The sequence below is a fragment of the Nylanderia fulva genome, unplaced genomic scaffold (assembly GCF_048542155.1).
Source record: "Nylanderia fulva isolate GAGA-0341 unplaced genomic scaffold, ASM4854215v1 Scaffold8, whole genome shotgun sequence".
NCBI lineage: Eukaryota > Metazoa > Arthropoda > Insecta > Hymenoptera > Formicidae > Nylanderia > Nylanderia fulva.
The window spans coordinates 3,356,767-3,380,275 of NW_028190916.1; the positions used below are offsets into that span (position 1 = coordinate 3,356,767).

Sequence of the window (23,509 nt, forward strand, 5' to 3'; positions counted from 1 at the left end):
AAACCCTCATAAAAGTTGAATTTCTGTTCTGAGAAAAACACAAAGAGATTCTTCAATTAGAATAATGTTTAACTATCGTGATCTAAAAGTTAAAACATTTTTTTTCTCTCTATGTGTGTTAAACATGTGTTAATATAATCCTTTTATAGTTAAAGCTATATGTGCATGTACTTGATGATTTTTTACCAAATTGTTTTTGGTTTCTCATTTAGATTTTTTAACACAAATTAATCCTGGGAAACGCGGTGCTAATCGCTTTCAACTGACGTCATCCCAATTAAAACGCGTGCATATGTTGACATATATACCATAAGTATAACAGAAAATGTGACCAGTTTTCAGCCGGCAACGAATGGCGGCTGATGCGGCTGTTTTTAATTTAACTTTTGATCTTAGGGATAATTAATAAAATTGGGCAGACGTCCCACCGTACCGACGTTCATCTTTCCACTTAAATATTTAGTAGATGCCATAACTTTCCTTGACTAAAAAAGGTGATTTCAGGAAATAACTCATGTAAAAAAAATTAGTTACCTATAAAAATCAATTTGTAATGCATTACTGATAATGCAAAAAGCATGCTTCAGATTTACGTCGCGATTAAAAGCGAAATTCGCACGATTATCGATGTTCGAGGTGAACCCCTACTGCGCTACGTTCTAGGTGAGAGGATATAGCCGACAGGAAGTTTATTGTGTATGGCTACACATATAATGTTGCATACCGGACGATCCTGCATATTCGACGTAACATCAGCGCGAGAATCCGGGATTTCTCTCAATATTTCATACTTTAATCGTTAAATATATACGCGGTTTATTTTTTATTAATATTCACACAAAGTATATTAAGATTGACTTAATCGTAATAAATTTTTTTATATCACAAATATTTTTTATGCTATAATATAATCTTTGTATACGTTTCTTTATAAAAATTATTTATAAAAAATAAATTTATCTAATCTAAAATAAAATTATTTATTAAATTATCTTTTCGTGATATGATTTCCATATTTTTATTGTACTTAATTAACTTAAAAAATATATTTTTATAAATAAAATTATGCTTTGTTTCATAAATTGTACGTTAGTCATGAAGAATCGGAAATATATTTACTCTCGCTTACATTAGACGTCATTTAAATTATATAATAATATTGATGCATTTTAATAAAAAATAAAATGCCGATAAGACATATTATTACTTTGTTCGCAAGAATTTGCATTATATTTTGTGATATGCAACAATTAGATACATAATAATCATTATTTCTTGTTAACAAATATGAAAATGTAACTAAATATATGTATATAATATTCATTGCATATACTTCGTATTTTTTTTATTATAATTCTTTATTTTGATTGTTTTTGAAGATATTGAATGTATTTAAAAACAACGCATTAGAAATAACTACATCACGTCGTTGAGAAGAATGATAAATTATTTATTAAGTAAGAGATACTGTACTGATTTGAGATTAGAACATCGGGGCCGATGTTCAAGAAACTAAGATCAGAATAACATATCACGTTAAACATAGTGTAATTTTAATATTATATATTATTTATTATTATTTTTTTAAAACAAAGATTATATTATATATAAAATATTTGTGATATAAAAAATTTATTAAGATTAAGTTAATTTTAATAATACACTTTGTGTACCTAAAGACTTGTGTAAATTTCTTCTCGCTTGTGTCTTTTTCATTAAACATTAAAAAAAATTTAAAAGGATTTCAAAAATCACGATATACAGATTTTACTCGATTCATAACTAATTTTGTGTATTTTTCGTGTGTCGATAAAAATAATTTAATCGAGATCGCGCTGCCTCCAAGAAGTTTTTCTCAATCATTTGGAAATTTACGAAGAGGAAAAGGAAGATTAATAAGAGTGAGTTACGCGTTACAGATAAGGGATCGAACAAAGTGATTTTTCTGTACCATTCTTATCTGGTTGCGACGGGATAATTGAATCGACAGCACACGCGCAGATGAAGAAGGGTTGAGTGAGTTCGATGACTTAATAATATCGCTCAACAGTCATAAATCTAATTGGAATAAAAATTAATTCTTTGCATGCGGTCTGCAATTCTTTATAGTAAAATGAGAAATAAATTTGTAATATACAGGGTATCCTCTAGGATATCGATAATAAAAATAGAGAAGCATATTCTACAGGTAAGAAGAAAGTAAAATTGTCTGATAAACATGTGACTGGAAACGCACGCTCGCTGAGCTACACTTCCCCAAAGTTTTCTGAAAAAACTCGAATTTTATATATATTGTCTAAACTTAGAATTGGCATTTTATAAAAATTGTTATATCCTTGTGCATTTTTGTTATCAAAAATTATTTAACAAAATTTCAAAGAGTTTTAAGGGTGTAGTTCAGAATAGGTGCGTTTCCTGATACATGTTTATAAGACAATTTTACTTTCTTTTAATCTGTAGAATATGCTTCTCTTTTTTTACTATCAATTCAGACACCCTGTATAATAGTTTATAAAATTGCTCTTTAATCTACTAACGTTAAATATTATTTTAAATACACTCATTAAATATGATATGCTTGCAATTTTTAAAATTATTTTTTACAAGGTTATTCTCTTTTTACAATACATTAAACATTATCAGTGAATTAAATTGCGTTGTTCTTTATTTTGATAAAAATATTTTTTAAATAAATATTATGTATTTTATAACTTATAATGATTGAAAAAATGTTCGTTTGAATCTTTTATATAATAATTGATATATATAAATTTCATATGATAATATGATGATTAAGAAGATTTCTAGAATCATACACAAGGTTGAGCGTCATCTGATATCAGAAAAAACGTTGGCGACGATCTTTTTGAGGAGACTTAAATTGATAATTAGTATCAATTCGTTCTCCTCAATTCGAATGCACTGATTAAAACTGTTTTATATATGGAGAAGTTTTTTGCACGCTATCGCATTAAACCAGTTTACTATTTTGCTATTTGAAAATAACTCAAAATAAAACAGTGCTGCTTATTAAATTATTAAAAATTATTTTTTGAATATACGCACGTATATATTTTTTTTTTATGAAAACATTATAAAATGTATTATTTTAAAGAATTTATGTGATATATATTACAAGAAATATAAATAATATAAATATTACCAAAAATTTTATTTATACTTTTTATGTGATATTAATAATGTATAGCTTATTACGAGCCAAGATTATATATGTATTTGTTAGGAAAAAGATAATAATAATATAGATAATAGATAATATAGATAAATATAGATAATAGATAGGTGGTTTCTGATCATATTGTAAAATTTACACACAATTTCAATTGGAACGACACAAAAATCCTAGATTATGAAAAGAATTATTATAAAAGGTTGATATCAGAAATGATATATATTAAAGAAGGAAACAACAGTATCAACCTAAAAAAGGACACCGAGCGTCTTGACGGTTCTTATTATGATATTCTAAAAAAATTGTCTATGTCATCTTAAAAATTGGGTATATATACAGCGCGCCGACATTGTAAGATACAGATATCGATTTGTTTTTTAAAAAAGTACACATTGTGATTATGTTAAGTAAAAAGAAATAATTTTTTAACAAAGGTGTTATGTTCGTTGACAAAAAAGTAAGTTAATACTATTTATTAAAAATCTAAATGTATTGTAATATTTGAGCGGATATATTAATTTGTTCACAGTGTCGTTACATAATATAACAGCATCTGACGCTCTAACTCTAACTCATGCCAACAATCATGAATTTTGTACTGCGTTCGTCATATAATCTTATAATTGTTATTTATTTAGGATGTCGAAATGACTAAATTAATTTTTTAACATATTATTAGGATATTGAGAAAGACTGTCGTACAGTCGAAACGTTTATCGTAACTTTTGTATAGTATGACGTAAATTAATAAATAAAAATTTTTTATTAATAGCATATAAGCTCGTTAAGTTGGCCTTTTATTATATATCACATATTTTAATTGTATACGAGCCGAAGTTTAATTTATAAAATATATATATTTAATTCACGCTGGCCTTACAATGCGTAATAATTATACACTTTTTAAGTTCCACCAATTTAATTTTAAGTTTGTACAACATAATTATGGACAACAAAGCTTTGAAGATTTAAAATCTTGGCTAGGGGCGAATTATGGCAAAATAAGAACTGTGTCCAAATTAATATTTTTAAAACAATGTAGGACATTCAGAGTTTTACCTAAGCATCTATCAGACAATAGTAATATTAACGTATGTCATTATAAATAAAAAAAAAGGTTAGACAGTGTGTTGCATAAATTTAGAATGGAAATATTAAACATAGAGATATTTGACTTGCACAGACAAATAGGGTATTTTAACAAAAACATAAGATACTTTACACAAAGATTAAATAACAACATCCCATCCCAGGTATGGCAAGAGATTTATAACCACCATAGTAGATTATTCAAAAAACAAATTTTAAACTTACATTACTTACATAAGAAAAAATTCTGTTGGTTATTGCAAAAAAAAGAATCGGATTACTATAATAATATTAAACCCATAGTTTTTTCTTGTTCAGAGAAAAATAGTGTAAACTCTCAAAATAATAAATATATTAATAACCACATTAACGCAACAAATTTTATAAACAGAACTATTAATCCATTAGAACAAACCAATGATAAATGGTTTATTAATTTGACTGATGTAGATATTCCAACTGATGTCACAAATTTATTGCAATTAGGTAGTGAATTTAGCCTTCCTATTAATACTGATAAAAAAACAGCTGTCCATGAATTCATTAAAGACATAGAAAGCAATTCGAATAACATAACTAATCTCACGACAATAAGAAACATAGCTATTCCACAGTTCTTTGTTTTTTTAAACAACAATACTAGGAAAGACATAATTAACGACAAACTTACTTTTATGTACAAAAAAACCATGACATTTTGTAAACAAAATCCCAGCATCATTTTCACAAGAGCAGACAAGGGAAACACGACCGTAGCAATGACCAAAGAATTTTATATAGACAAAGTTGAAGAATTATTAAATGACAAAGATAATTATATGACAATCAAAAACAATCCAATAATAAAAATAGAAAAAGACCTCAACAAAAATTTAAAACAATGGTTAAAAAATGAATGGATCACAAAAAAAGACTATTATTGTTTAAGTTCCAGTGATTCAGTGCTTCCTAAAGCATATGGCTTGCCCAAAATTCACAAGGAAAATGTTCCATTCAGAGTAATAGTATCATCGGTCAATACAGCACTACATCATTTAGCTGCATATTTACACAACGTTTATCGTAACTTTTGTATAGTATGACGTAAATTAATAAATAAAAATTTTTTATTAATAGCATATAAGCTCGTTAAGTTGGCCTTTTATTATATCACATATAATAAAAAATATATTTTCAGAATTTTTCAGAAGTTTTCAGATTATGTGTAGAATGTTGTGATATTTAAATGCGCGATTAATATTTTATATGTATAATTAATAAAATCCGAATCGATGAAGACGACACATGATAAAACAATGTTCTCGTCCTTCTTTGTAAGAAAGGGATTAGATGGCCCTGTATCCGTTACGTGCTCGTCTTTCATCCTCGACGCTATGCTTATAGGTTGCCATGATGCGTCGTCGTGTAGTTAAGTTAATTAATGAATGGTACAGTCGGGCTGGAGAGTGGACTTAAATTGATACGTCCTTCGCTGCACAGCCTCGCGCACACTCATTTTCGTGCCGCCGCTCAGCTAGCAGCTGAGGATGTTTAGCATGGTACCAAATTGAATACTTAGTTTTTAAATTAAACATTTTCGACAGATTACTTTACTTTAATTATTACAATTACATTGACGCCGGAAAGGCATTAGTAAAGTAATTGTAAATATTTTTGAAATACTCTGTGCGCCTTTATAATGCCTATTCTTTATATAAAACTTCATTAATTTATTGTTACAGCAATATTTTTATTCAATTATTATGGGCGTCGATACTATATAAAAAAAATCTCAAAATCAATTTTGATAATAACGTTGGGTAATATTGATATTTATATATGATGTGATAGCTAATGGATTAAAACAAAAACAATAAATAAAAGTGTTAAAATTCTATTAAGCTATATTAAGCTCCCTTATTAGAAATACACGAGTTTTTTGCTCTTTCAATAAATTGATAGTTTGAATTGAAAAATTACATCACGGATGCGCAAGGATACGCATACGTGCGCTGCATCACGAGAAATGTTAATGGACCACCGCAACGCGATAAATTGACGCGCCGACATGAATTTCGAAGATCGCGTATGGCGCAAATCGTGCGTATCACGTGCTTTAAATATTTCTCATTAATTAGCACGAAATAATTAACATTCAATACACAAGTCAATTAAACGGCGAATAGAAATCATCGAATGCATGTGATTACACACTGAAGAGATATATCTACAACATTGAAAAATTGCAATGAAAAATAATGATCTTTGATATGTGTATAAGATCTTTCTAAAAAAAAAAAAAAAATTAAGTTTGAATTTTTTCTAAGCAATGTATAGTTTAATTATAAGGAGATTAGCTGCAAAAATTTTTAATAATTTTTGTATGTAATATCTTTTGATAATTAATAAGATTAAAATTTTGTATAACAGATTCTTTCTCTCTCTCTCTCTTCTAAATTAATAGCAAATTATATATTAATTGTAATTTTAAGTAAATATAAAAATAAATCAAATTAATGCATCTTCTGTTAACACAAATAATTTAATTAGTTATACGTTTATCACGTGTTGTATTTATTAACGTTATTTTTATCCGAATTAATCTAATCGTACTTTTGAGTAACGTAACGTACACTTTCATAATAGGGTAGTACGACGCGGTTAAAGGTAATCATAAATAATGATGATAAGCAAAAGTTTCGGTAAAATCCAAAAATATCGTAATCAACTCGTAATCACGTAACATTACGATTTATCGGTATGGGCTATCGTTAACACGACGTGATTTTGATATATATACTATATATACTACTATGTGTATTACGCATACTACGCAGATTATGAAGCACAAATAAAGTGTCATCTCGTTAACCAAATCATCATTTATTATCTATATCAGTTCTTATTATGACCGCGTGAAAATATACGTATTTGCTCCATTTTTATTTTATAAAATGAATTCTTTGCGATTAAAATACATAAACCATGATTTAATGCGATATTTTTTCTCCACATTTTATGTAACAGAATAAAATAAATCGAAGTAATTCTAAAAATTTTCCTTCAGATTAATTTTTATAAAAACTTGTATTAAGTTTCAATTATGCTTACAAATGGGAAGAGAATAAATTGGTTTCTCAAACCAACTAAGAAATTTCTTTTTGTCATTAAATCCCTTAAATGTATATTATACAAGAATTTAATTAGACAAGCAAATTGCAATAACATCCAGCTTGTTTATTATTAAAAAATTTCTTACCTGCATAAGATCCAGATTCGGGCACTTGGAAGAGCATTCCTCCTGGAGGCTCTTCCAGGTCGGAACTGCATGGTCCTCCAAACCTTCCGGCAGGAGTGCAATAGCCACCCCCGCCAGCACCAACACCTTCACCAAAATGCATAGTCCTTTTCCTAACATAATAAACCCCTCCCCCCCGTAGATCCTTGTTTTCGATCAGCTACCACGCGATCTTTGGTCGCCGGCTCAGCTATCAATAATCATTTCGCCTGTCAATCTTCTCTAGAATCTTCTGCTAATTGATTAGCGTTCGGTGCTTCCTCATGTTGCGACGAAATTGTGATCAAATTGATCACTTCTGTCAAATATATTTCCGGTGACAACCTGGGAATTCGGCGAAAATTTCGGGAGGAATTTGCGTTGCGTAGTGTTGCAAAAATTAGAAACTTGTCGTTGCTGTCAAATCATTTAAATAACAATGAAACTTATTCGCGCCACGTATATACACGTGAATATCGTTATACACGTGAATATTGTCGATCTTTCCTGTTATCGAGAAAGTCGTTTTTCATGCGCACAAGTCATGAACCTAGAAATAACTTTATCTTTTAATGCTATTTTTGAAAATAGTTTCCTCACTGATTGCGATATTTCTCACGATCAGAAATTATAGAACCACTGATAATTAAATAATCACTATGTTTTTCTCGACGAGAACTAATGATGATGCGAAGTGACGCATATGCATCCGGTTCGAAGAAAGAGAGAATTAATATGCTACATATAATCAATCTTCTTTCACGTGCAGTTTCTTTCAATATTCCAGCACCAACGAAACGATCGAGTGATAAACGAATGATCAACGATTGTTTCAGAACTGCGTAGAGCGACTATCTCTCTTCTTGCACAAAGTTCATCAATTAAATTATAATTTTAGCACTGCAAAATATCTTGACATGTATATACAACTTCAGATTCAACTTCAACGTTGCAATCATCTAGAATGCACAGAATCGTTCATTCTTCGTCACTTCCTCGTTGCGATTCGAAGCATAAAGAGTCACTGAGTCCGGCTAAATTTTTTGTCCAATTTTTTCTTTCACCAAAATTTACAATTGTCACGATTATTCTGTAAATTCTTATTACACTTCCGAATTGATTATGCGAACTTGTTGTTCTTGACAGTCCGTTCCGGTCGCGCGGTTCCAGTCGAGCAACACGCAACACGGTCGCACTGTTGATGGTTGGCGAGCATAAGAGCAACTGACTCCGAACGGCCACTCTAGAGTTAACCATCCCCCACTACAAGCCAAGAGCACCCTTATCTGTTGCACTCCGTTTGTGGCTAATTCTCCTCGGCAAAGACACTCAGCGCCCGCTTTGTGTGGGTGCGAACCCAAGGGAGGAACATGATCCAGAGGTCCGTTCATACGGTACCGACTATTGACTCTGTCTGGTCAATTGGCAGATTGACCCGTTCTTACTATCCTCGTAAACTTTCATTCATCTATTCGCACGTGCCATTAGCTAACGGCCGATAGTTATCTTCGAGGAAGTATAACGAACATTTCGAACAAATTATGAAGAAAAAATGAAATTACAAATCAAAGTAGTATAATTTGATGATTAATTCGTTTCTATTGTGAAATTGCATTTAGTTATACCTTGAGTAACGTATTATAATTTTATTCATAAGAAATAATTTTTTGAATCAGTTTTATAGAGACATTCAATGCAGCTTGACAGTTACATTCTAAAAATTACCTATATGTACTTCCTTTTTTTATATATATATTTTTTACAATGAGATCTTGATATTTTTCGATAAAATAGTAAAAATATTTTTTTAAATATATTAAAAACTTCTTTTTGTTTATGACAAAAATATAATGCTTGTCATAGTATTATATTGACATTTTAGAGATAATATTTCATGCCACATATATTTTATTAGTAATTTGAATTAATTAATTTTTATTTTTTAGGTGGTCTACATCGTGGATGATATCGTGTAAAAAACATGAACATTAAACAAAGTTCTCTTATCTTATATGTCTTTATATATCTGGAAGAAAAAGCATTCCTTCAAAATTTATATTTCGAGATAATATTTAATACCATATGTATTCTGTCAATAAGTCAAATTGATCAACTTATTTTTTAAGTCTACATCGCGAATGATACAAAGTAAATTTAAATATGAACATTAAAGTTCTGTTCATGTGCATACAAATTTTTGATGTAAACTTTCACGTTTCACGTTTCATGTTCATGTTTAAATTTGCTTTGTATCATACTTTTAATTCATTTCTTCAACCATCTCGAAAAAAATTTAATGATAAAATAATGTATGCTTTTTTATATTTCTTAAATATTCATATAGCATTCCTAAAATATAAAAGAAGTTAAATGTAGAGAAATTATTATATTGTATTTTTCAACTTGCAATAATATAGGTATCTTGATATTTAATGTATGCTTAAAAGAAGAGAAATTACGATCGATTAGCATCATCGAGTTGTTAGGGCCCGTCTTTTATTTTTGCGAATCCTTCTATTGACTGTTATTCTCGTGAACACGTTTGTTAGCCGTGAGCCCATTAAAATAGTGACTCATTTCGACAGATAATATCTGCGTATAACGAGAGTCAGTCTGTATTTGTGATGCCATTGTTAGCTATACCACGCTTCTTTCTTCACGATGACCTGAAATCTTGGACACGCATATCCAATAACCGATCGATCTGTTCTTCGACGTATCTTCAAATTCTCTTCTTCACAATATATTATATATATTCGCATTCACAATATATGCAATATATATTATATGTTTAAAATATTTTTCCTTCTCTTAATACTATTCAAGTAAATCCTTCATACGTCGCACTTTTGGTAATATTAAATGTCAAATATTTAATATTAAATATATCAAATATAATACATGAGATATACATGTTTGAGGAATATAGATAGGATAAGATACAATAATTTCCAAATTTAGAATCTGCGACTAATTGCCATAACGAGGGAAACTATGCGATCCGAATGCGCGTTAGTCATATGAAACTCCAGTTTAGATCTGTATTAACGTCCTAATGTCTTAACGTGATAATGTCTCAGTCGCTGCTTGACTTTCCAACAGACGAAGAAATGCGAATTCTTTGTCTAGGTATGTCATATGTCTAAAATATTATTATTTATATTTAGACAATGTATTTTTGAATGAATAATTTTGATATAGTTGATTCACATATATACTAAAAATTATCATTAAAAAATGGCAGGATTTTTTAATAACAATTTGTAATAATCAGTTTCGCTTATCATAAATCAAGAATGCAATATGTAATGTATGTAATGCATAAATCATAGATCGATATGTAACCGCAATGCACCATTTGCTGATATAACATATTTTATATTGTCGTAATAAACTGTGTCAGTTATTAAGGCAAAAAGAATTTCTGAAAAAATCTTCTTTAAATCTTATCTTTACAGGAGAAGTTAGGAGAGGAACAAGAGGAATTTCTGAGATCCCAACCATAGGATACGAATTCCTTAGTTTCCAAATTTTCTTTCTTTCTTAATTGTCGCAATAACATCGCGTGTGGCTCTATTGGCTGAGAGGAATGGAGTGTAGATCGTGTTTTTAAATCTTATTTATTAAAGAAATTTGTTGAATCTGTATTTACTAAAGAATTTTGTTAAATTCTGCGAATTTCATTTATAAATAATAATAAATTGATTTTATCTCGCTATCAAAGCAATAATAGTTTCGTTTATACAAATGCATCAGTAAAACTTATTTTTTTCATTGCGTGAAAAAATACGCATATAAGCAAATTCAGCATGATTTTTCTTTAGCCATAAAAAATAAATTCCACTATATAATAACGAGTAATTAATAATTATAATAACAAAGTTTCGACATCGAAGTATATGTTAAAAAAAAAGAGAATTTTTTCAACCGACAAAACCTTGAAAAAGATAATGACGTTAGTTTTTTCGCGTAGCACGCGCGCGTAGGATCGACCCAACTAGAACGGATTAAGGATGTAACGTTTGTTGTAGGCGCATAGATCATGATGATGAGCCGTAACGAGTGCGTGTCGAGCGAACCAGCATCAGCAGGGCGATCGTACATGGGGTATATAGTATCACGCCTGACAGGAGCGTGATCCGAGTGCGCGCGCTCGCGCGAGAGGCTGAGTGAGTTGGAGGTCGGAGGTGTATATTGGCCATTTCCGCAGGAAGCCCTAGGTAACCTGTAACCATTGAGGTTCTAACTGAACGTGCCACGGATCTATGCTATCGTTTCATAACATGCCAGCGCTCTGAATTCGCGTTGCCCGTGTATTGCCCTGAAACGCTTGATCTCCGCTCCCGATCTGCCTCGCGCGTTCCAGCGAGTCGGTGGAAAGGACGGAATTAATCTTTCCTGGCCTGACGTTGCAATCATTGGATTGTTCAAACCTAGATGTACGCTAATCGCTAATCTCTCTCATATTTTCATACACAGAGAGAATTTTCTCTTAGAATTTACCCTGAAAATCATGGTAGGGCAATATGGTATTGAAAGAATTTTATAAGAATTTCTCGAACTAATTAATATTTACCACAAATAAAAAATATTAATGTCAATCACATGTACTTAATAAAATTTATTATGTATATATTAATATTTTTTATTGTAGTAAATATTTAATCAGAGAAACTTTTATAAAATTCTTCCAATAGCTTGTCCCACGATTTTTACCATAAATTTCAGAATAAATTCTAAGAAAAAATTCTCTCCGTGTACTGTAAAAATATAAAACTTTTGTCATGTTAAAATAGATACATAAAAAATTATATACATCTATCTCATTCAATTTGCAATTTAAAATTTAGTCTTGTTTTATTTAAAATTAAAAACTTCTCTTATTTTAATATTTAAAGCTTATTAATAAACGATTTTGGAACTCAACATCAATTAATATATTCTATTGAAATAAAGTCTACTAAGGATTTCAAAAAATATAGTTTTAATTGTGCGTATACTTAATTGCTTTTATAATTTAAAATTTCGTGCTGAATTTATGTATACGCGTACTTTTTCACGGACTTAAACAAATTTAATTTTATGTTAAAGCAAATTAATCTGCTCCTTATAAGTGTATTTTACTGATGCATTTGCATAAGCGAAACAATTATTGCTCTGATAGCGAGATAACAATTAAAATAATTTTTGTAGAATTCTTTATACTTTATTTGCATTAACTTTTATATTATATAGTCACTTCAAGTTCAAAAAGTGTTGCCAAAAAAAATGTTCAATTCAAAATAAATGTTCAATAAATATTTAATTTCAGAGATATTGCAATATTATGTTTGTTCAAAAAAGAGATAAGAGATAATTATATAAAAAGAGATAATTATATATATATAAATAGCTTGACAAATTTAATTTTTAATTACAAGCGCTTTATTTTAAATGTTCTCAAGGAAAACGTATGTAAAAATTTATATAAAATATTGTATTGTAATATATGTAATATACAACATCTTCGTTTCTAATATATTTTGGGTATATATTAAAATATATATTTTTTTTCAATATATGTATAGTGTGATAAGAATACCTTACAACAAAAAATTTAACTCGATAAAATCATTGTTGAACTGTCGTATGTCAAATATATACAGCATATTATAATTACAATGATGTCTACGCTTGGAAGTTGTCAAAGATTCCAGCTTGGTATACATGTGTGATAAAACTAGAAGTCAGTATGCTAATTGATTATTATCACAACAGAGACGTTTGATTCATAAATGATGTCAGTTTGTCGACATTCGGTTTGCATGCAAGACAATTGTAAAATGAATAGAACACGGCTTTCAGTTAGTTGTCTAGACAAAACACTCTAGTCCAGATCTACCCTGCTTTACTCGATACACCAACAATTCGGCTCGATTAGATCCAATAAAGTGTATGAAAGAGGAGGAATGCACCCCGAGTCAATGATAAATGTAGTGTCCGTTGGACCATTCGGGCGCAAATGCACACGAATGCATGTGAGGTGCGGGTGGATTCCTAATTTAGATTGAATGTAATCATCAGGGCTGTCTCGTTATATGACAGATCATACATGTGTCACACGTTTATATTTCGAGGTTTTAAAAAAATTATTATTTTTAAAATTTATGTAAATTATGATCATTATCCTGTCAAAAATAACGCATTTTTTTTTATATATTATTTATTGAAATACAAATAAAACGCGTGACAGATCTTTATGTTTCAAAAAATATTTAAGTATGCAATTCTTTATATATAAAAAGAATAACTTTAAAAACACTCATCATGTTTATGTTAAAAACTAATTTAGATTGAACGTAATTATCAGGGTTCTCTCGTTATATGACACATTATATGTATCATGTTTATATATCGAAGTTATAAAAAAATTACTATTAATTTTAAAATTTATGCAAATTATGATCGTTATCTTGCCGAAAATAATGCACATTTGTACATATTATTTGGAATACAAGCAAAATGCATGGAAGATCTGTATATAATTTTCAAAAAATATTTAAGCATGCAATTCTTTAAGAACAACTTTAATAACACTCATGTTTATGTTAAAAACTATTCTATATATATTATCAAGCGATACCAAGTATCATCGCAACGCCAAGCCATAAAAATTTCTTTTTGATAACAATTTTACCTATTTAAAAAATGAGTGATTCACATGATAACTCGTGGAGGAAACATATCCTTATAGAAATTTATCACTAGTAACGCCAATTTATCACTTATTTCGAAAGTAATTACTGTATATCAATATTTACAGTACTTGGAAGAGATGACCACATCCCTCCTTCTCCTCTGCGTCTGTAGTATAAGTCAAAGTAAGTATTAAAAAAAATATAAGTATATAGTCAATTCGTTTAATTACATTTGCGTTATCAATTGTATAATTATTCGTAATTGAAAAATTGAAAAAATATTTTTTATATTTTTTTTATATTCGCACAGGCGCTAACCACACACATATAAGTGCAATAGCTTATTTTACGTTAAATAATATATTTTTATTAATTAGACTTAACATAAATATTTTTTAATATAATTTAATATTTAATAAAATTTAAATTAAAATCTCTTGTAGAAATTTATCACTATAATAGTAACGCCAATTAATCACTTATTTCGAGTACTTAAAATATTGATATACAGTATAATTTAAGTACTCGAAATAAGTGATAAATTGGCGTTACTAGTGATAAATTTCCATAAGGGATATAAAAATAAATAAAGAACAATCTTCTCTCGACCAATTACATTTCGCAAATCACTTGATAAGGACAAGGACCAAAATCATGATCAAAACGTTGTGAAATGAATTAATAAAATTTTGCTAGTTTAGTCAATAGAAGATTGTTCTTTATTTATTTTTAAATTCTATCTGGCGATTCTTTTTACACATATATTATACATTGTGATTTTTTTTACATATTATTTATATATTTACATGTGTGTATGTGCGTACACATTTTTCCTTCTTATATTTTTCTCTCTTCTAGTTCTTAACTTTGTATCTAAATTGAAATTTGCTAAATATTGTTATTTAAAAATGTATTACAACTACAGGTGTAATAATGATAAATTATTTCAAATCTATTTAGAATTTAAAGTAATTACACGAATCGCCAGTAGACTCCGCCACAAATCAGTGTCATGTGTCACGTGTCACCGGTTCGGCGCATGGGCAGTATGGGCATTGACTAACTCGAATGCAAGACATCTGTATTGCTATATATAGAAGACAGACTCAGAGCAGAATCAAGATGGAAGACAATAAAATGGAAATTGAATTGAATGCAGATAAAAAATCTTATGCTGGAATACCAGAAGCTGATTTTGTAGTAAGTGTAATTTATTAATCTTTAGTTTTATGCATATATTTATTAGATATATTTATAACATCGAAATTATTGTGCTCTGAAATTGTAACTTTTATCATTTTATAACCAATCAAACCAATCGTTCGATTAATCTATAAATGTTTTCTCTACACTAAGAAATGGAACATTAATAGAAAAAAATATTAGAATTCGAATCTCTTTATCTTTTATATAACTTTTTATATATATTAGCCAAATTTTGATTAATTGATTGAACTTTATACAACCATTAAAAAGTTTCCTTTCTCTCTTATTAAAATTAATTTTTTTGTTAATCATTTATTTTATATTTCCTGATTGATCTACAGAAGATTTTGTATAATTGATTTACACAATAATTTTACACAATCATTCATTTATTTTTACAGGATGATGTTGAAGCCTTTATGGCAAAACCAGAAAACGAATCTGTAGATAAAGTACTCAGGAAATTTGATGAGAGCCATGGAAAGTATAAATTTATGGAATACAATTTGGTTAATAAGAGAAGACGATTAAAAACACAGATACCAGATTTAGAAAGATCTTTAGAAATGATCGAGAAATTGCAAATTGAAAAAAACAACAGCCATGATTTAGAAACACAATTTTTATTGTCGGAACAAGTATATGCGAAAGCTATAATACCACCTACAGATAAAGTATGTTTATGGCTGGGTGCTAATGTGATGCTAGAATATACTTTAGATGATGCACAAGAAGTGCTGACCAAAAATATCGAAGCAGCTAAGAAAAATTTAGGCTATGTAGAACATGATCTAGACTTTGTACGAGATCAGTTTACTACAATGGAGGTGAATATGGCACGTATTTATAATTGGGAAGTAAAGCGCAGACAAGCAGCAAAACCTACATGAGATTATCAATCGTACTGTATAAAATTCGCCTAAAAACTCAAGAGGTAATCTACAAATTTAAATTGTTTTTTGTTACATTTTTTTATATATGTAACATTTTGATGGTTCTATTATTTTTTGTTTTATATTGCTTTTAATATCATTGTTTCAGGATATTTATATTAAGAATAAAGTTTGAGTACACAGCATTGAAGATTCTGGAATTAAAACTTGGAATATTATTCATTTATAAATTGTCAAATTGATATATAGTTATACATACTATATACATTACTAAAAATATATTCAGATTCCAAAATAAATGATCTGTAATTTTGAATACTAATAGTGACATTCTTTATATATCTTTCAGTCTTCATAAATTGTCTTTATTTGCATTTATATTTATGTATTATGAATCTTGATAAAATTTAAGTTTTAAAATAAAATTGTTAACTATCAGTAAAATGTGTATATTTAAAAATTGAAATCCCCTATAATAAATGTAAAAGAAATATTTATTTGTACTTTGAAATCTATTCCGTGTAAACATATTACATATACATGTAACTTCAACAAGTACTTAACACAATAAATTTGTTTAGAGAAAAAACAATGTGCGAAAATTAAGAACTAAGTTTTCCTACATAAGGATGACTGAAATAAACATATGCATAATGGAATGTTTGCACAAAGTTGAGTAATTTACCTTATATTCTAATTTCCTTAAATGTGTTATTTATAATAGTAGTAAGGCACATATATATAGTAGACTGACTTTAGAAAAGTCAGTGTCCAAATGGGACTAGCATGAACTCTGGTTGAATATATATTTTCCATTTTGGTTAATCAGTCATCCCTTCGTCATCACTATTCGGTTCATACTTCCTTAATTTTGATTTCAGTTCAGCAATTTTGGCTTTGGATTCTTCCAATTCTTTTTTCAAGTTGTCGACTTCTGAAGTGTTATTTACGATACCACCAAGACTTTTATGTATAAAACTATAATATGGATAAGGAAATAACTATTTCTTTGGATAATTATTGACATTTACATTAGAAAATAAATTATTACTCGTCATATAATAATGTAATACAAAATTTATATGTTCTATATGATTAAATATAAAAATATTTTATAGAATTTAATTTTATAAAACATGTTAAAAAAGGATACTCCAAAGCATCAGATGGTTTTTCAGTTTCTTCATAGAGTGACACAAGAATTTTTGTGAGAACATCCATGACGCCGCATCTCTCTAGATACATGCGAAATTCTTCTCGTTTAGCAGTGATTGACTGTAAAGCAAAATTAAATTAAATGTTATTTCTAGACAGGAAACTAAAATTTAAAAAAATGCTAATACATTAAATTATTTGAAATAAGTAGCTGTTATAAGCATTTCCAACTTTTTCTTTTGAAGATAATGCATATAAACTTTACGGTATTCAAATTTTACGTATAATCTGTGTTGATAAAAAATATTAGAAAAGATGTCTAAATTTTGTACCAAAATTAAACGACAAAAAGAGGCATTTGCAACCCACTGCTCATTTCCAGGAGCAATTTTAACAATTTTTATTTGATACACATTTCTCTTTTGAGAGTCAAACAAAGAATAACCTTTCTTTTTGAAAAAAACATATTTTGCGTTTTTTAACGATCTTGTATTTAATGTACGTGCTAACTTTTTAATATTTTGGTACAAATAATTATTTAATATATATAATATTAATATGGCCGAAATGATCGACATTATACAGAAATAAAACAATAGCATGTGATACTCAAATCAAAATTTTACCCTAAAAATTCGACACGAATCTAACAATATCTTTCGAAAAATATATTATTAAAGAAATCAATTAATTAACAAGACAATTACCATTTTAATGTAATTTTTAAATGACCTTTCCTTTGAACTTCTAAGAGATCTCCGAGGTATATGTCGAGAGGAGCTTTTATCCCTCGGACGAATGAAGGCGTAGTCAAGCCAAAATAACGCCTGTCTCTTATCACGCTTCAATGACTTGTAATCAAAACTTTTTAGAGAAGATAGTAATTTACATTCGTGAGAAACTTCGCAGCGATTCTTGCGAGTGCTTTTTTTTTGCAAACACGTTGATTATTCGATTGTCGTCAAGATCGGTTTTTACAAAGAAGCAACAGGAATCACATATTTCGAATACATATACATATTTCGAACAGATAGGCGAGAAGGGTGGAAACGAAAGGAGGAGGATCATCCATAGACGCATAAAAATCAAGATCGCAGTCTCCCGCCATTCTTCGAAGTTTCCGCTAGAGTTCCTCGGCAATGAATGTAGATGTCGCTAGTGGACGATCTGCGAAACGTCAAAGCAAGATGGCGAATTGTCAATAGTCGTGTTTCGACAGTCTCTGTTATTATTGTCAAAGTTCCGAAGTTTCGATCGTGTTATTACATTGAGCGTGTTAATTGATTGATTAATTTGCCGATCGCGATTCGAGAGAAACACGTGGACTATGTGGCGCGAACTCTGGCTACGCGCTTCCTTGACGTGCGCGATCGGCGCTTGCTCGGTTATCGGCGACTTTGGACTCAAGTACGGTAAGAACGAGTCGGAGCGTGCGCTGTTTGACAATTTGACGCACGCGACAGTCGGCGGCCTCACGTGGACGTTAATCGTTGTTCTGTCACGGAAGTTCTTCATCCGGAACATGGGCAGCATATTCTCCTGCTTCCTACTGGCGTCCTTCATCGACCTGGATCACTTTATCGCAGCCCGCAGTTGGCATATTCATGTGAGTATATAATAGAGTGAATGCTATCAAGAGTGACAATAAATAAATTATTTATGAGCTTTTTTATTATATTGTATGTCAGCTGTTTATTGTGTTTCATTTTTAATTAGAATGGGAGTAACAACAATTATTTTCTGATATTCGTAAACATCAAAATAATTTTTATCATTTATTTTACAATTAAAAATTGAATACAATTTATAAATATAAATAAAAAATATACGTTTTTTAATATCTTGTGTTTCTATTTAATTTATCGTAATATTTATATATGTATATTTAATTGAGCATGCATTAATGTCATGCGTAATAGAAATTATGTAGTGCTCGATACGTCATAACAGCCATGTTTAATTCGCATGGAATTACGGAACCTCGGAATCGAACTAAATCTGGAATCGGAATAGTTTTCCCGCACTTTTGCAGCGCGCGCGAAATAGTCTAGTTCTCCCGCCTTCCGCCATTTGCAGTGCGTTATTTGATGCATACGGTCGTGTCGGGACGCTTGTGATACGAATATAAATCGCGATCAAAAGTATTGTTAAAGTACAAACATTAGTTTATAGATTGCTGTAACTGCTATACTCATAATTATAATGTTGTAATTGTTATAGTTGTATAATTATATAGTAATGATATGATCGTAAAAATCATTCGTGTCTCGTCATACCTTGAGTTACGATTTTTGGTTAACCGAGAATAAATATTGTCTACAAATCAACGCATATAGTGTTTATACCATGAAAATTATCGGGAGTGTCGGAAAGTATCGGGCGATTATCATTGATTATACACAGATATAAATATATCGCGTCGGTAGTGGAAAAATTCCGATAAGGGGACAATTCTGTCAAGTTAACTTCGTGCGACCATAGGTATGGTATTAAATATATTAATAAGCTTACATACACAGAATTAATATTTTTATCAAGTAAGCGTATATTATCTGAAGTAATGAGAAAAATATCGGCTAATTATTACATTATTATGCAAAAAATACATATATATTTCGCGTCGATATTACGAACGTGTGATAGTTTCGTTAAATGAACTTCGTACGACCATAGCTTCAAGCATTATTAAACGGATTAATTAAATTACTGGCAAATTGAACTCCTCTCCGTGAATAAATATTGCCTACTAATAAATACTTACAATATATATATATATATATATTCTTTTTTATTTATTAATTATTATATTAATATAAAAAAATTATATGATGAGGATTTTTATTCCCTGTAATTATATATATATTGAAACTGTGTGCAAATAAAATCAGAAATACTAAATAATTACAAAGCAAAATAAGTATGACGTTTCTTTAAAAAATGATAAATTTTTAACTAATATAAATTATTTTAAAATATTTATAGAATTGTCAATTAAATTATATCATGTTGTTTATTGCTAATCATTACTATATATTATTTATATAATTATATGGCTCATTATTTATATAAATATGTTCTTACATATCTATTTCTATTTTTTCTGCTTTTATTAATTTAATTTAATTTTTTTTCAGGATGCTACGCATTTGCAGAAGCGGCCGTTCTTGCATTGTACTACGATTCCTATTATACTGTGGATAGTTTTGATTTTCCTATCTAATACTTTCCACTCTCCTATATTGGAACATACTTCCTGGATAATACTGGCTTCCTTCCTAAGTCATCACATTCGAGATGGTACAAGAAGAGGTTTGTGGTTCTATCCCTTCGGATCTACCCGTCCTATTCCCTACTATCTATACGTGAGTCTTTGTATGTTCCTTCCTTATATATTATATTGGCTCATGAGCCTGCGTACATTTGCACAAAAGAGTGCTGACCATTATACTCTCGTCGATGTATGAGACTTGCTACATAACATTATACCCAGAAAGTACAAACAAAAACCCAATACGTTTTTCAACTACATATACGAGAATTATCGATTAATGCTTAATCATAAATTAAAAATAATAGTAGTTATATATCTATATATGGATCTTGAATATACATTGAAATGAAATTTATATGTATATACATATAGCGAAATTTTTATAATTTTTGAATTAGAAATGACTGTGAAAATTAGGTTCTCTGAGAAAAATAGATATTCTAATTTTTTTTAGAATTAATATAAAGTGATATCTATTGCATATGATAGAATTTAATTTTAATTTTAATCACATACATAATTTTATTTGACATAACAAAAACATTTACAGTTATAGATTATCATAAATCTTTTCAGTTGTTTTTTTCAAATATGTGTGGTCAATAATTTTTATTATATGTATATAAGTTATAATTTTTAATATTTGTTCCGTATAAAATTAATATAAAGAAACATTAAAAAGATAATAAAACAATTTTTATTTACTATGAGAAGTAAACATAATTTTAGTGTTTTTTATATTATTTTTCTATGGAAAAAAATATTAAAAATTACAGAATACATATCATTATGAAAATGTTTTCTATCTGCATTTTATAAAACAAATGAAAAGGATTATATAATTTACAATTGTAAATTTTTTCTAAATTTCAATGTTAAATATTATCTACTTGTATATAATTAAACTTACAATTAAGATTTTATTACATAATATAATGTACATAAAATATTTTCAAAACGTAATTGTAATTACAAATTATATATAATGTACAAATTATATATAATGGACAATGTTAAGATCATGGACAACGAAAATAATTATTATAAAAGACTCATTTCTGAGATGCTACATATCAAGGAACAAAAAAATGGACTAAATTTAAACAAAGATACTGAGTTACTTAGCGAGTCGTATTTTGATATTTTGGATATATTAGCGAACAATAAATAATAATAGGACAAATAGGACATTAACGAGTAAAACATAGATATTAGATCATATATAAACACGCACGCTCTCCGATCAAGTAGAGTTTAAAATGAGCTGTCTTTCTGTATTGTTGTTTGTTAAGTGTCATCCTTAATAACTGTTAATAAGTAGCAAAATTGTCAAGAAGAACGATGATAGGTAAGCATACTACCAATTGTAGGGGATATATATTATAATTTGGACATACGTTGATCGGTAATTTCTTATTAATCGCAGCGCCTACGGTACGGGTTAATTTCTCGCATATTAACGATGAAATCATCCGAGATCTGAACAAAATCAGAGATCATATCGAGGCGAACATTGTTGGACAGGACGGATTGAAACACGCGTTAATTGCTCAAAAACTCTCGATTCTGAATAACTATAATTAAATTTCGATATCATGTGAATTGTAAGAATTTATTTTTCAATAATTATACTGAAGAAGACCGCGTGCGGTCGAAACGTTTATAGAATGATTGTAATTTGCGTTAATTTGCGTTAGTTTTAATATAATATAATGACTGTAGTTTTATAATTTATACATGTAATAAATGGTAGTTGACTGAACATCTCGAATATTCAGCTCGATAAGTTGGCCTTATATTTATCACTTTGTTTTCAATACACGAGCGACAATTTGTATTAATTTATTTTATATATAATTTTTTTATATTTTTATGCAACAAATACGTATTTTTAATATACGTAATGCATTTTGTGTTATGAGAGAATCTTAATATATATATTTTATATAGCAGTCTGTAAGATTTTAAATGCAATTAATTGTGATGAAGTGTGATACTTGACATCATGATAACTAATAATATATGCACATGACAACAAAACGATGAGTTACATCGTCGCTCGCGTGAGCGAAAGGGAAAGTTGGAATAAAATTTTTGTAAGTTGTGGATGACAACTCAGGTTTAACATATTCACATGTGTGCCATTACGTATATAGCTGCGTGTGTAATATTGAATTTACACATAAGTTTTAGCACCTGTGTACATAATTTATGAACGAGTCTCACGTGCATTTGTTTCTATGTCAGCATATTTACCGTCCATTTTTTCAGCGGAAGATTATTCAAATATTTATAAATATATCTACAAGTACTTTCCTAACTTCTCTATAGAAATACAATTATGCAATTATGATATGTGCATAGTTTGGTTTGATTAATATGTGGTGAATGAACGAATGAATCAAAACTATTTAATGTCAAGTTAAATTAATAATTACAAGTGCAGTTACAAATCTCATATGTTTATTTTTAATAAAAGATATATTTTTATGTTTAAAAAGACATTTATATTTTTATATCCAAAATTGCTGCATCCTGCTTTATAACTGCAATTGTAATTTATTGCTACATGCACACCTAATCTTTTATCCTATACTGTTAACATCCACTCAGTAAGAAGTAAAATACCCAATAATATATTGATACTTATGAGAACCAATCTATAATAATTAAAATCTAACGAAATTTTAATATCGTTCAACATCGGTACCTGCAATATTCAACTTTCACATCTTCTTCGCTTGCAGAAACAATTAATAATTCATTATT

General features: G+C 28.9%; 4 protein-coding genes across 5 annotated transcripts in view; 2 read left to right on the top strand and 2 right to left on the bottom strand.

Moving 5' to 3' along the window:
* Positions 1–8,770, bottom strand: part of sev (receptor protein-tyrosine kinase sevenless) — a 39,788-nt gene extending 31,018 nt beyond the window's left edge. For both annotated transcript variants that reach the window (XM_085489280.1, XM_085489279.1), the window contains exon 1: positions 7,521–8,770. In XM_085489280.1, coding sequence (XP_085345406.1) covers positions 7,521–7,679 — 159 coding nt within the window. In that variant the 5' untranslated portion in view covers positions 7,680–8,770. The remainder of the gene's footprint in view (positions 1–7,520) is intronic.
* A 6,524-nt stretch (positions 8,771–15,294) lies between these two features.
* On the top strand, positions 15,295–16,973 carry mgr (prefoldin subunit mgr). Its single transcript, XM_029309509.2, has 3 exons — positions 15,295–15,415; positions 15,823–16,355; positions 16,463–16,973. Exons 1-2 carry the CDS (start codon positions 15,338–15,340, stop codon positions 16,309–16,311), a joined length of 567 nt encoding a protein of 188 aa, XP_029165342.1. The 5' UTR covers positions 15,295–15,337; the 3' UTR covers positions 16,312–16,355; positions 16,463–16,973.
* Positions 16,791–18,512, bottom strand: LOC146720003 (c-Myc-binding protein). Its single transcript, XM_085489312.1, has 3 exons — positions 18,177–18,512; positions 17,468–17,589; positions 16,791–17,292 (listed from the first exon to the last, which is right to left on the bottom strand). The coding sequence occupies exons 1-3, from the start codon at positions 18,177–18,179 to the stop codon at positions 17,136–17,138; spliced, it is 282 nt and encodes a 93-aa protein (XP_085345438.1). The 5' UTR covers positions 18,180–18,512; the 3' UTR covers positions 16,791–17,135.
* Positions 18,513–18,630: 118 nt separating this feature from the next.
* LOC114936318 (transmembrane protein 267) lies at positions 18,631–23,240 on the top strand. The gene is made up of 2 exons (XM_029309496.2): positions 18,631–19,075; positions 20,604–23,240. The coding sequence occupies exons 1-2, from the start codon at positions 18,797–18,799 to the stop codon at positions 20,931–20,933; spliced, it is 609 nt and encodes a 202-aa protein (XP_029165329.1). The 5' UTR covers positions 18,631–18,796; the 3' UTR covers positions 20,934–23,240.
* Positions 23,241–23,509: the final 269 nt, after the last annotated feature.